Source organism: Vicugna pacos, chromosome 1 (assembly GCF_048564905.1).
Source record: "Vicugna pacos chromosome 1, VicPac4, whole genome shotgun sequence".
NCBI lineage: Eukaryota > Metazoa > Chordata > Mammalia > Artiodactyla > Camelidae > Vicugna > Vicugna pacos.
Genome location: NC_132987.1, coordinates 89,855,048 through 89,868,980, shown reverse-complemented (window position 1 = coordinate 89,868,980; position 13,933 = coordinate 89,855,048). Strand labels below are relative to the sequence as shown.

Sequence of the window (13,933 nt, the reverse complement as noted above, 5' to 3'; positions counted from 1 at the left end):
ACTTGTGGGTTTTATTCACAATACTTGATAGACTCTTGGCCAGGATAATTTTTTTTCTTGTGTCTTGTTTTCTTTTTTTTCATTCAGTTTTCTTTTTTTAAATAACTATAAATTCAAGCTTAGGGAAGCTTCCCTTTGTCTTGAAACACAAAACAACAAAGCTTTTATTTCATTTGCTAACCTGATCTCGTTTTAAGAGAGATGGGAGTTATCTTGCAAGAGTTAAATTTATCCCATGAATGATGCAAGTCTAACTCTGGTGGAACTAAAAGGAGACAACAGCATTGTTGACAAAATTACAATCTGCTGGTAGCATTTGTGGAAAAGAAGCCTTTGCAAGTTTCTAAACAACAGTAAACTGTGTTAGGAAATTCTGAAGTGTTTTATAGGCCACAAACGGAGTGAAGAGAGTAAAATGCCTCAAGAGTTTGAATACTGGATTTGAGAGTTACTGTAACTTGGATATGAAAAAATAGGGTGTAGTTTGGATCATGCTTACAGTGGTCTCAACTTCAAACCAACTACTGTGACAATACACCACTTCACAGTCCACAGGCTTTCCCAGCGCTCTTGTTTCCCTCAGTAGGTGCTGGGAGAAGGTGTGCTCGGTCTGTTTCTAGTGTAGATGCCTAGCCCCAGAGCCAAAACGTGAGTGAGGAAGAGAGATGGAATGAACACCTTAAGAAATTCTGTGGGGAAAATACCCACTTTCTTCATGGCTCCACTTTTCCTCATGCTTAAAGAGACAGAACCTTTAGGGTGCTGGAAGTGGAACCCCTTAGGTGCGGTGTTTTCAGGTCACCTAGACCCTTCGGACACCCAGTCTACACTTTTCTTCAAAGCCAACATTTCTCTCTCTTCTTCAACTTCTGACTGAATGCTGTGGTCCCTGCTGGTGTTCATTTCCACATCAAACGTGATCTGCCCATCTTGTAAGGGAAGGGCTGTCACAGTGAGAAGTGCCTCTTGAACTGCTCTGTCCAGATTCATGTTGTATATCCGAAAGAATCTTCTCTAAGTCTCCATTGTGGATAGAGCATGAGGAGGGTACATGTTCTAGCCCCCTGTTTTTTCCCATTGCCATTATCATTGCCATTGCTTCAGTGGGGAGCTCCACCCAAGAACTGTGGCCAGAGGCTGTTCACCGTCCTCGCAGGGTCGCGGCTGCTCTACTGAATGAAAAGACATTGTCCAGCAGCGGGAAGAGCTGAGGCCAGACCATGACCTTGATAGACTCTTAATAAACTGAAGCCCCAATCTCAGGAATAAACCTGAGTTCTTACTGCTGTCACAGCCCCATCCTTCCATATCCGCCCCTCTCCCCATCACCCCCACACGCACTCAGAGTCCTTCCTAAGTTTCAGCAACAAACAAAGGAAGAAGTACAGCATACTGAGTTTGTGCACGTGGCTGGGCTTCCTCTCCTACAGCAGGGGCTTCTGCAGCTAGTTTCACAGCGCCCGTTGAATGTCAAGCAGTTTCCCTATGATTTTCATTGTTGCAATTTAATTTTCCCTATTGTAGCCGACTAACATGGAGGTGTCTCTTGAAAATAATAACCAAAGTCATTTGAGCAATGAAATGTGTGAATATGTAAATTTAATTTAAGATCAGAATTCCTCTCTTCTTTCTAAATATTTTTAAGATTTGGTTAAAGTTGGTGAATGCTTTAATGGTTTTTTGGGGGAGAGAGGAGGAAATTAGGTTTTTTTATTTATTTTTAATTGAGTTACTGGGGTTTGAACCAGGACCTAGTGCATGCTAAGTATGCACTCTGCCGCTGAGCTATTACTCTCCCCCGCTAATGCTTTAATGTTTAAAGTTGCTTTCATTAATGGTTTTAATGCAAATATTGCTTATTCTTTTCAAGATCTGGTTAAAGCTGCTTTGGTTATTAATTTCCAATAACCACTCAGCAAAGAATCTGCCTGGATAAGTCTGGGACTGCTTAGGGAAACAGCATCATTCAAAATATTCCTGGAATAAAGGTATTTAATGAAGATACTGGAGTTGACATTGATGTTGGAAAAATTAAGGGAAAGGTCAGGAAAGTCAAAATTTAATCCAGTCCAGTTGCTGCCTAAAATTAAAGATGCAGACAGTGAGATACCTTAGCCTGAAGCCCCAAAGTAGGTGGTTCTCAAAGGCTTGCTTGGAAACTGTTGTAATTCTCAAAAATAGCTGAGAAAATTCCCAACAACTGTTTCCAAGCGCACACAGAAGCTGCTGTCAATGTCTGAGCATTCACCTGGCTGCGGCCACCTTCAGAGTCATCAGCTTCCCTCTTCTGCCTCTCAGACCTCCTGGGAATTCCTCCTGTTACCAAACTCTGAAGCCAGACTCTTTAGAGAAAGGGATTCTGGGAAATGTAGTTCCAAGCTTCCCCTTTACATGGCAGGAATTGGGAGCTCATAGTGATGCCATATTGACAGCAAACAATCCAGCAGGACAGTCTGTTCTTGTCAACTCAGGATCAATACACATGACATTGACTTTGGGACCAGGTGGCACGCAGAGGCTGAAAAAGAGTGAGGAGACTATTAGTGAGCTCACTTTTAGTGGAAGCTGGAAAGGAAGGGATGAAACCAATTTAGAGACTAGAAAGAGGGCAACCCACATTTAATAGCAGCAAAACAATTTGTAAAAGTGTGGTTTCTAGTAACTTGAAAGATAAAATGTGTCTGATGAACTTGTGGATCTGGCCAAGAGGATTTATAGGCAGAATGTTTAAAGTGCCAGCTGACAGATTTTTAGTTGTGTATAATAATAAAGAACAGAAAGAGAGGAATTAAAATTTGCAAGCAAAATTTAGAAGAAATATATCAGAACCAGGAATTGTAGATAGGAAAACAAAGCTATTTCACATCACTAATCTGTCCTGGTAGCAAAAGATTCTCAAAGTAAAAATGGCCTCAGGGTAAAGAATAGATCAAGGGTATGGCTATAAAATCCTTTTACTAAGACTTCAGAAAGGTTTAAGCAAGTGCCCAGCTAGACAAAATGGCTTATCTTAAGAGTACCATCCCTCAGCCCCAACATTCTGTGCAAAGTGGAAGTCTGTCTTGCAAAATTATTCATGTGGCATCTTCAGGCATATAGTGACTTCCAATTAGATTCCCAGGGAAATATAATGTTTATAAGAGAATTCTTGTAATTTGGGCCCAAGGGTAAAGAGACAGTTCCAAATGGTAGAATTCTCTATAGGCAGAGAGCAGGCTGAAAAGTTTACTTAGCTGTAAATCCAGACCATTTCTCATTGAAAAGAAGAGACCTCTCTGAGAGCAGAGTCAAGAGTCCAGAGAGAGGATTCAAGAACCACAGAGTAGAGTGGATTTGGAAACCAAACTAGGGAGCAGAAGTGGTTCAAATGAAGGTGCATTTCTAATCCTCAGAGCAGAGCACTCTGACATGTGTACGGGTGGATTTCAGATCAGTGGCCACTATGCACTTCCTGTTTCCTCATCTTTTTGAAAGAGGATGTCTATTGCAATTCTCCTGTCCCTGACTCACTATTAGTTATTCACAGAGAGCTTGTCTTTTTAGTTCACAGTTCTCTGAATCAAGAGGCACTGCAGCCTCGAGGAGCCTCATCTGTTTCTTGACCTTCTACAGAACATGAGATTTTGGACTTCAATACTGGCACCATGATTGGAGGAGTTTTGACGGGCCAGTTAAGAAGGTGAATGTATTTTTGAGTATGAGAGAAACAAGAATTTTTGGATCCAGCAGACAAACTAAGGAAAAGGTAACCTACAGGCTGAGAATGAGACTAGGCGAGACGTCTATGAATCACAGGTACATCACCTAAATGGGATATGGGCAGAGTTGGAGCAAGACATGGTGGGAAGGGGTGGGCATTCAGTGCCAAAAAGAAAGTTGAGTTGACAGAATTGACAAATCTGAGCAGAGTATATCAAGAACCAGAATTCAAAAACTTAGAGATCAAATCCAGTGGGCAGTGATAAAGAAATATAGAAAAGAAAATGTATACACATACATAGAGGATTGAGCAATGTCTTGTCGGCATTAGAAGTGCTGTAATGCCTTTGTAAAGAGCCACAAGGCTCTGGTAAGCAGGTCTTCACTGGTCTGAAAGAGTTAGAGCATTTCTTAACATTTCCATACCCCAGCCCTGGAATCACTTCTTAAATGTGAAACTCTGCAATCCCAGGCTTTGAAAGTAACTGCAATCTCTCCTTTTTTCATCTCTGCACGTCACCTGTGCCTACATTACACCTACTCCTTAAACTCATCAAGACCTCGAATTACTAAACCCTGGCCTGTTTCCTCATAGAATTGCCCTCTCTGGTCTGGTTTTTCTGAAACTAGCATTGATCCAGCATCACCACCACCGTCTTCTCTTGGCCTTTGACCCCAGTTTGTATCCCAATTCCTGATATGATCCTGATTCAATTTAATTATCTATTTCTCTGAGATATAGAATCTATGTTTTTGGAGCTGATGGAGGATAACACTTCTTAAGGTTCTGATTTCAGCTACATCCTTAAGAGTGCTCTGTAATCTTTGGGCTGATGCCTTCTCCCTAGAGTGACAGTACCACTCTCCTCAGGCCATATCACTCTGCCTGCACACCCTACTCTGCCAAAACACAGATCTTATCCTTTCACTTACCTTCTTAAACATTTTTGAAATATTCTGACTGCCTGTGAAATAAAATCCAGTGCCTTATCATAACATGCCAGCCCCTTCATTGTCTTCCTCAGTTAACTTTCATCCCTTACTTCCAGCCTTGGTGCTGATATGCCTTTGCGGTATCCGCGTTGACTTATTTCACATGTCTGAATGCATCCTACATTTTTATGCCTCTTTACTCATGCTTTTCCATCAATCTTAGGGAAGTTTTCACTGTTTTAACACGGTATGCTTAGTACTCCCTCATCAGTATTTCTAGGACACTTTGTACATACCTCTACAGTGTCCTTACTGCATTGTATTATTGTACGATAATTAAATACTTGGCATTTCATTACTATGCTAGTTTCTTAAAGACAAGAACAGTGTGGGGCTTTTTTTTCTGTTTTGTTTTGAATAGGGGTAGGTTTGATTGCTTGTTTGTTTGTTTGTTTGTTGGTATTTTTTATGCCTACCAGGTTAATTATTAGCCCATAAATAGCACTCAATAAATAGTTCTTAAAGGAATAAGTGGGAGCAAAGAAATATAATACAGGCAAAAGAAAAGACTCAGAGTTGGAAAGACAGTTAAAAAATTGAAAACTGTGAACATATCCCTCCCTACACATTTTACACATTAGTACAATTTACACATTCAGACATGGTCCCTGTCTTAAACATTCCCAGCAAGAAATAAGCAATTTGATCTATTGGATATTTGCCTCCATTTGAACATACTTCTTACTCTATAACAATCTTTATTTCACAGAAGTACTTCATAGATCTCATGACATGAATAAAGTTAGTAATAAATTACTCACAGACAGTAAAATGGTGATTGAAAGAATGGGTTTGTTCCAACAATCATTTGTGATGTTTCATTGCAAAGACGTTCATTAAACCTCTATACCTCAATTTTCGTATCCATGAAGTGGGAAATAATAGCTGTACTTACCTCATAAGATAGCAGTAAGGATTAAATGGGTTAACATATACAAAGCACTAGCATAGTCCTTGCAGAAGTAAAGAGAAAAGATAAACACTATTCTAATTGGTGTAGCCAAGCTCTAGGTTCTCATGAGGTCTTGATAGAACTGAATTTTGCTTTCTTGACTCTCTACAGCGTTATTATTAAAACTATTTGTGTATAACCCCCCCAGTTATTTACAATAAAAAATAAATTAAGCTATGCCCCTATGAGCTTATAGTTTAACTTGAATAAGAACAATATAGTTGGACATCAAGATTAAACAGCCCCCTGAATATAAATCAATATTAGATTTTTAAAAACTCCATGTAAGCAGAGAAGTAAAATGCATGATGTGGCTACATCAATACAGCGGTAAATACCGTGCTGAATAAAGCCTGGGGAAATTTTCTCTCTTTGTTATTGTCAGGAAGGCTACATATAACTGATGGGACAACAGGCTCTACTTAAAGAGTAGGCGTTTTTCCCATTGAAGACATTCAAAATACAGAATGCATTTTGGGGAGAAATGTGTGTGACACGGACCTATGTCCAGTAACCCAGAGATTGTCCTCTGCACCATGAGGACTCACAGTGGGAAGTTAAGATACAAAGGAATTAGAAAGAATCTGATATGAAGTGTGTGAATTTATGAAGGCAGATGGTTTCTTGAAATTCTAAGTGGCAAAGAAAATAAGACAAAAAGAAAAACCCAACTGTGATTACCTACATTTGTTTTCCTATTTTGTTTTCTATATACACAATTATCAGAAGATTAATTAACTTTCTAAATTTAATAATGGGACGATTTCTTGTAAAATGCAATAGAATTTATATGACACATTTTGGTTCTTTTCTTCCTTAGCATTAAGTACCATTTAATTGAGCCTAATTTAAATGCTACAGGGTGACACTTAGAGAAATCAGTTGAATTATCAAACAATTCACCTTCTAATTTTAAGCTGGTCCATTTTCCTACAGAATTGTATTATGGAAACACACATAACTATTTCCAAACAGTTTTTTTGTTTAATACTCTATTCAAAATATAATTTCAGGATTATCTCTTGAAGAGGCTCTTGTACCAAAACTGTTTTTATCAGGCAAATTAAAGTAGAAAGTTATTTTTTGCCTATACTATGGAAGATGTCAGCATTTTAGAATCAATTCTCATAATACTAAATAAACACTTTTGCAAACTAATTAACCAATTATGAAAAGATTTAGGTTTTGTATTGAATATATAGTGCAGGTTTTATGATGAAAGAACGTCGGGGGATTGGAAGGAAAGTAGAGATTAATTAACCCAACATGTTTCTGATGTCTAGTTGGCTTTGGAATAAGCACTTCACCTGTAACCATTGACCCCCACAGATGTCTCCAGGGACAATAACCGAAAACTGTGAGGTTCACTGACACTGAAGCGCATACCAGGGGTTTTCATGATAGTCCTGGTGGTGCAGATAGATGAGACAGCCCGTGACCCAGCCCTGAGCTAGGAAGTATGGTGATACGGCGTAACTCTCATAACAGGACGGAAAGAGCGAGAACGATGTGGGGGAATGGGGTTAAAAAGTCTAGAGCAGGGGGTTCAAGAGCTGCATGAAGTAAGGTTTAAAAACGGAGAAACATCAGAAGCTAGAGTAAGATCATGTATTTGAGAAACTCAGGAAATAAGAATGTGAGAAAGAGAGTTGCTGAGAAAGTTGTATAGCAGAAATGTCAGCGCTGCTCTCAGTAGAGAGGAACTCACAGGTGCTGTAGCAGTGAAGGGATCAGACCGACAGCTGGGGCACAACCACGCTGATTACCACCGAGAAACCTGGCTCCCTGGGCCAGCAGCATCAGCATCACGTGGGATCTGTTAGAAACGCAGGTCTGAGGCCCTGCCTCGGACTTACTGCATCTCAGACTCCAGAGGGTGGGACCCAGTGATCTATGTTTTAACAAGCCCTCCTGGTGACTCTAAGGCAAACTAAGTTCCAGAACTACTGGCTTAGAATTTCTATGGAGACTTCAGCCTCCATTCTTTATCTGGAGTTGTCTTAGTTGCCCTTTACAAACAGGTAAGTGTTGCTATATAACTTAGATATATAACGCCTTTTCAACTACATACCAGACAACTATTTATCTTATGAGCAGCAGATATTCGGATTTCTTCCACCATTCAATTTGCTTAGGAGCAAGCTATCAGCACCTGCCTTCAGCGAATGTGAGAAGATAAAAGTTAAATTTAGTAGAATATTAAATATGCTGCATTCCTAGTTTTTATAATATATATAAAAATATATACATAATCTTATTATATGTATATATGTATACACACACTTCATAGAAAGCACTTGATATAAAAAATCAAATATTTAAAATGATTGCACTATCAGTTCCAACAAATGAAACATAACCACTTAACATAAAAATAATTTAAGGAATAAGGAGATATAATAATAGTTAGAGCCAAAAATAAAGTTTCAGTGTTCCATCTTTTCTCTATCTCCTTTCTAAAGATATAGGTAGCTGCAGAAGAATTATTAAAGGCGAGAAGAGCTGATGCGAAAAAAAAACTATTTATAAAAACGATTAATCTTATTTCATTACACTGTATTTGCTCTTATTTGACTTGCAAGTACGTAAGAGCATGGACTGAAGTAAAAATTATAAGCCATGCTTGGGGGGTTCGCTTTCAGAAGTAAGGTCACATGGTCATTACAATGGTGACTGGTAAAGAACAATTTCCATTTCAGGGTGCCTGCTATTATGAGCTTTTCTTACTGGCAAGGTAACCTTGTTCACTGGGTTATTTGGTCATGGGTGTCATGGTAATAATGGGCAGTGTTGTGCGGTTGTGTGGTTTCAACTGATTTTATTTCGTCTTTTTAAAGCAAATTAACTTCTTATAGCCACAAGACTATTAAACACTGCCATTTTCTAATTTCATAAAATGATCATAGAATGTTAGAGATATACTAAAACATATTTTATTTGTGTTTATTTTTATTTGTAGAACCTTTATATCCTGATATAAAATACATTAAATGTTCCTTTAGTCTCCAAAAGCTCAGTGATAATATTCTCAATGTAACTTTGAATTAAGTATGAAATTGCTTATGATTTTGAAGACTGCCTTTAAAACGATACTTTCATTTTTAAATTTTTATACAATTTTTAAAGGTTACCTTCCATTTCAGTTAAAATAATATTTTCCTATATTACACAGTATAATGCACAAGTGTGTACTAATGAGTGTGTACTAAGTGTATACATGTGCTTTTTAAATTTTTTCTACCATAGACAAAAACATAGCCAGAATTAACATAGATTTTAAATGCAATTTTATAACAGTAGAGATTTTACTGAGTGATAGGTTCATTTACTCATAAAAATTGATTTATTTGAGCCCTTTTGGAAGAAATGTTTTTAAGTTATTGTTTGTTACTGTTCTCGTTGCATTTCTTAAATTAAATGAAAAGAAAAAGAAAATCTGCAATCTGAACTCCATTTTTTAAACCCATAGAATGTTCTAGGAAACATACATGTACACTTAAAAAAATTATTCTGAAAGGAAAAGAAAATATTTGAAGCCTTCTCTGAACTATTCTCCCCTCCTTTGTTACAGGTATCCATTTTTTCAGCTATATTAATCTTTTAAAATAAAACCAAAAAAAATGGATGTCTTAAACTCATCTGATCAAAACTTGACCTCTGAAGAACTGTTCAACAGAATGCCATCCAAAATCCTGGTGTCCCTCATTCTGTCCGGGCTAGCCCTGATGACAACGACCATCAACTCCCTTGTGATCGCGGCCATTATCGTGACTCGAAAGCTACACCACCCCGCCAACTACTTAATTTGCTCCCTTGCAGTCACAGATTTTCTTGTAGCTGTCCTGGTGATGCCTTTCAGCATTGTGTACATCGTGAGAGAGAGCTGGGTTATGGGGCAAGTGGTCTGTGACATTTGGCTAAGCGTTGACATCACGTGCTGCACGTGCTCCATCTTGCATCTCTCTGCTATAGCTCTGGATCGGTACCGGGCAATCACAGATGCTGTTGAGTATGCCAGGAAAAGGACTCCCAGGCATGCTGGCATTATGATTACCATAGTTTGGATTATATCTGTTTTTATCTCTATGCCTCCTCTGTTCTGGAGGCACCAAGGCACTAGCCGAGAGGATGAGTGCATCATCAAACATGACCATATTGTTTCCACTATTTACTCAACGTTTGGAGCTTTCTACATCCCATTAACATTGATTCTGATCCTCTACTACAAAATATATAAAGCAGCAAAGATGTTATACCACAAGAGACAAGCAAGTAGGATTGCCAAGGAGGAACTGAATGGCCAAGTCCTTTTGGAGAGTAGTGAGAAAAGCACTAGACTGGTCTCCACACCGTACATGCTAGAGAAGTCTTTATCTGATCCATCAATGGACTTTGATAAAATTCACAGCACAGTGAAAAGTCCCAGGTCTGAATTGAAGCATCAGAAATCTTGGAGAAGACAAAAGATCTCAGGCACAAGAGAACGCAAAGCAGCCACTACCCTGGGATTAATCTTGGGTGCATTTGTAATATGTTGGCTTCCTTTTTTTGTAAAAGAATTGGTTGTTAATGTCTGTAAAAAGTGTAAAATTTCTGAAGAACTGTCAAATTTTTTGACATGGCTTGGATATCTCAATTCCCTTATAAACCCACTGATTTATACAATCTTTAATGAAGACTTCAAAAAAGCATTCCAAAAACTTGTGCGATGTCGATGTTAGTTTAAAGAAAGTTTATTATGAAAAGGTTGGGGTTCTTTTGAGGTGAAATAATGATTGCTAAGTAACAAAACATCTAAAATTTTAGAAAGAAATAAATTAAAGCTGCTAAAATGATAATAATATAATTTATATTTTAATAGCAACATGCATATAAAATGTGTTGATTTAAAGACATCTTTGATCATCATTCTAGAGTATGTGAGATTAGAAAATAATTTATTATTTATAAACAGTATTTTGCCTATGCAATGTCCCTAAAAAGCTCACTGGAAATACACACATATATATAAAATTAATGACAGTGATTTTCCAGTTTATGTCTTAAAACAATTAGAGAAGAATTTTCAATTAACACGTACCTCCATCCACAATTTCTATATAATCCTATTGTTTTATTATGTGATTCTATTACTTTATAGAAAAGATGTAATTCACCACAAAGCACACATTTCTCCTACCTATTACCCCTCTCCATCATACACTGGACAAAAGGGGAGGGGGGAAGGAGTTAAGAAAGACTTACTATGACCCAAGGAAATGTAAAAGTCAGAGGTTGATATTGTCTTTGTATTTAGATAGTTAAGAGTAATCATAAAATGAGTTAGATACTGCAGAATAATTTTGCCTACTGAACTTGTGCATGTTTAACATTCTTTTTGTTTAAGATGAATTCCTAGAAGAATATTTTCTTACTCAGATATTATCAACATTTGAAGTCAAAGCCTTACCCTAGTAGAAATAACTCAGGGAGGGTCCAAGGGGAGGTGTTCTAGCTTTGCCATGTTTAAGAATCAAATTTAGGGTACTAAGTACTCAAGGTTACTTGCCATAGATATTATATGCCTCTCTTTTTTTAAATATAAAATATATTTCATTTCCATTAATGTTAATAAGCTAACTCAAACATCTGTGGTACTTTGCACTTACGCAGCTCCATAGCTTCAATTTAAACGTTATTTTCCTTTTATTAGCGAGAATGTGATAGGAATTCTTAGAACTGTCTACTGACTTCAAAAAAATCTCTAGTTTTCCAATTGGTAAAAATGAACAGGCAAAGATTCATAATATACTAATTACATATATTGTATATTATATATATATCTCCCAGTTAGTCACTCCACAAGTTCAGTGAGCCAAAGCAATTTCATAAGCTCATCTTCCATATTTATACAGGGATTTGAAAACAAAAGAACAGTGCTTCTGAGGAGATTTCATTCCATTTGAGCCAGCAAGGTCATACACCACCTTTTAAGCCTACCATCAACCAAAGTCATTTGAAAAACAATACATTCCCTTTTATTTTAAGTTGCTCCTTTGTGTGTATTCTAAATATTCTTTTCCGGTGACATAATTAAGAGTACATTATATCAATTTTTTAATGTATCAGTGACACATTACTCTCAATCTAACAAATATTTACAAAACTTTAATTTTATATAAGGCATTGAGATATACTATATAGAAGATACAGGAAATAATAAAAACACTATTTCTTCCCTTAACATGTTTACAATCTAAAAGGTGAAACAAAAGAAAAATGAACACTATAATAGAAAAAAAAAACAAAGATTGACATAGAAGTTGTTTACTTTGTTATGGTGATTTGAAGGAAACACTGATCACATCTGACTGAGAAAAATCAGAAAAAATTTGTAAAGAATGTGTCTAAAGTGGATATTAAATAAATAGCATTTGAATAAGAGTTATGGAAGAACATACTTCAGGTGGTGGCAACATAAAGATTTCAGACTGCATCCTGCAGTGTTTGGTGGGGCCTGATCATAAAATAGCATTTAGTCTGGCAGCTATTTAGAACAATGGAAGAAGAGATTAAAAGATAAATTGACCATTATTGCGGCTGACTTTGACAGACAGAAAAAGAAGTCTACAGTCAATTTAGTTGCTATCTGTCAATGAGTGGTCACTGATGCTTTTTAGTAGAAATATAAGTTTTGTACAGTTCTAAAAAAAAATCTGAATGGATTCGAGCAGAGAGAGTACTGGACGTATTAACTTCTTGTTAGAAAGCAAATCATGAACCCAGGGCAAGAGATGATAAAGTCCTGAACTTGATTCTGGCAATAGGACTTTAAAGGAAGAAACAGATGAGAGACAGTGGGGAGGCAGAATCTGCAGTTTATACCAACATGTTAATGTGCAGGCAGACAGACAGAAAGACGTGAGTCACTGATATAACTTGTTCTCAACTGAAAAGAGGAACTGAAGACAAGGGTTCTACTGGTGAAATGATTTCCATATAGGGTACGCTAAGCACGTAGAGATACGACAGAGCTCAGAGGCGCTACCTGGCAGTCTGGCCCAGGTGAAACTAACAAGCAGATGAAATTTATCTACGGCTCCTGCCACCTCTTCTCTCTATTTCCCAGGACTCCTGTGCTATGTTGACAGTCCAAAGCCTGCTTGAGACCCTATCGTTTGCTGCTTATTTCCCTTCCCTCTTCTCACCAAAATTTGATTCTATGATTGATTCATTCAAAGGCCTTGCTAAAGTTAAAACAACCTGTCAAATGAATTTATTTACACCCACCTCAGAAATGTATATGTTTATACTGGAGAAGTCTAACAGTCACTGCCCATCAACCCAAGGGAACAAGTCTCAAGCAGGGTGAGGCTCATCCAAATACACATACTACCCTCTGCTCTGAGATGGGCTGAAGCTCAGATCTGGGAAGATAATACTGCGAGTGACAGGGAAGGCAAATGCTCCTTTAGAACTCTGAGGAGAACCGAGTTTATCATTTGTGTATATGAAGCAGTTTTTTAATCCATGGAAGTCACAACACATTATAGTAAGTATCACTTCACCTACATGTTTTCCCCACATGCTGAAGATACAGATCATGCCATTTCTTGTAAACTAGTATGAGTGATTTCTCTTTAATATCTTTAAATGGTAGGTGTAGGGACTAATAATCTGCAATTTGTAATTTTTAAGAAATTTATGAAGAACCAATTGCGTATAACATGATATGCTTCCCTGAATATATTTATTCTCTCAGTGAAAATTTTCCAAGTTACTAAAAGCTGCAGATTTCCACAGAAGAAAATATAATTTCACTTCTGTAACAAATATAACAATATAATAATGCATATATTTAACTGATAAGGTAGAAGAAAATAATATAAATATAGAAAGTAGTTATTATATCGGATAATGAAGGTTAACTTCGTGCTACAATTTTAAATATGCCCATACCAGAAAAGTAAGTGGAGAGTTTATTTTTGCTCTGCTTCTTCTAAATGTTTTCAAATGAAGGATGTGTAAAGGGCAAGGACAAAACACCAAAGAAAGGAAGTCAATACTGCTGAATACTCAATTCAGTCCAATACTCTTATCATTTGGCATAGCTATGTACAAACCATATTTGAAAAGCTACTTCTGTTTATTAAAAATGGTCTTTATTATAGATCTGGAATGAGAATATGGATTGCCCACTTTGACTGTTTGTTTGTTTTGTTTCACAATAGACCCCAGGGTCAAGTCCATAGCATAAACAGTTTATCTAGGCACTGGCAGTTGATAGGTCAGTCCTTAAGTAGGACCAAT

At 37.2% G+C, this 13,933-nt stretch overlaps 1 protein-coding gene and 1 pseudogene across 1 annotated transcript; one reads left to right on the top strand and one right to left on the bottom strand.

The window, feature by feature from the left end:
- Positions 1-579: 579 nt before the first annotated feature.
- LOC102531576 (BCL2/adenovirus E1B 19 kDa protein-interacting protein 3-like pseudogene) lies at positions 580-1,308 on the bottom strand (annotated as a pseudogene).
- Positions 1,309-9,236: 7,928 nt separating this feature from the next.
- On the top strand, positions 9,237-10,450 carry HTR1F (5-hydroxytryptamine receptor 1F). The gene has a single exon (XM_072970776.1). The coding sequence runs from the start codon at positions 9,265-9,267 to the stop codon at positions 10,363-10,365; it is 1,101 nt and encodes a 366-aa protein (XP_072826877.1). The 5' UTR covers positions 9,237-9,264; the 3' UTR covers positions 10,366-10,450.
- The last annotated feature ends 3,483 nt before the right edge of the window (positions 10,451-13,933 follow it).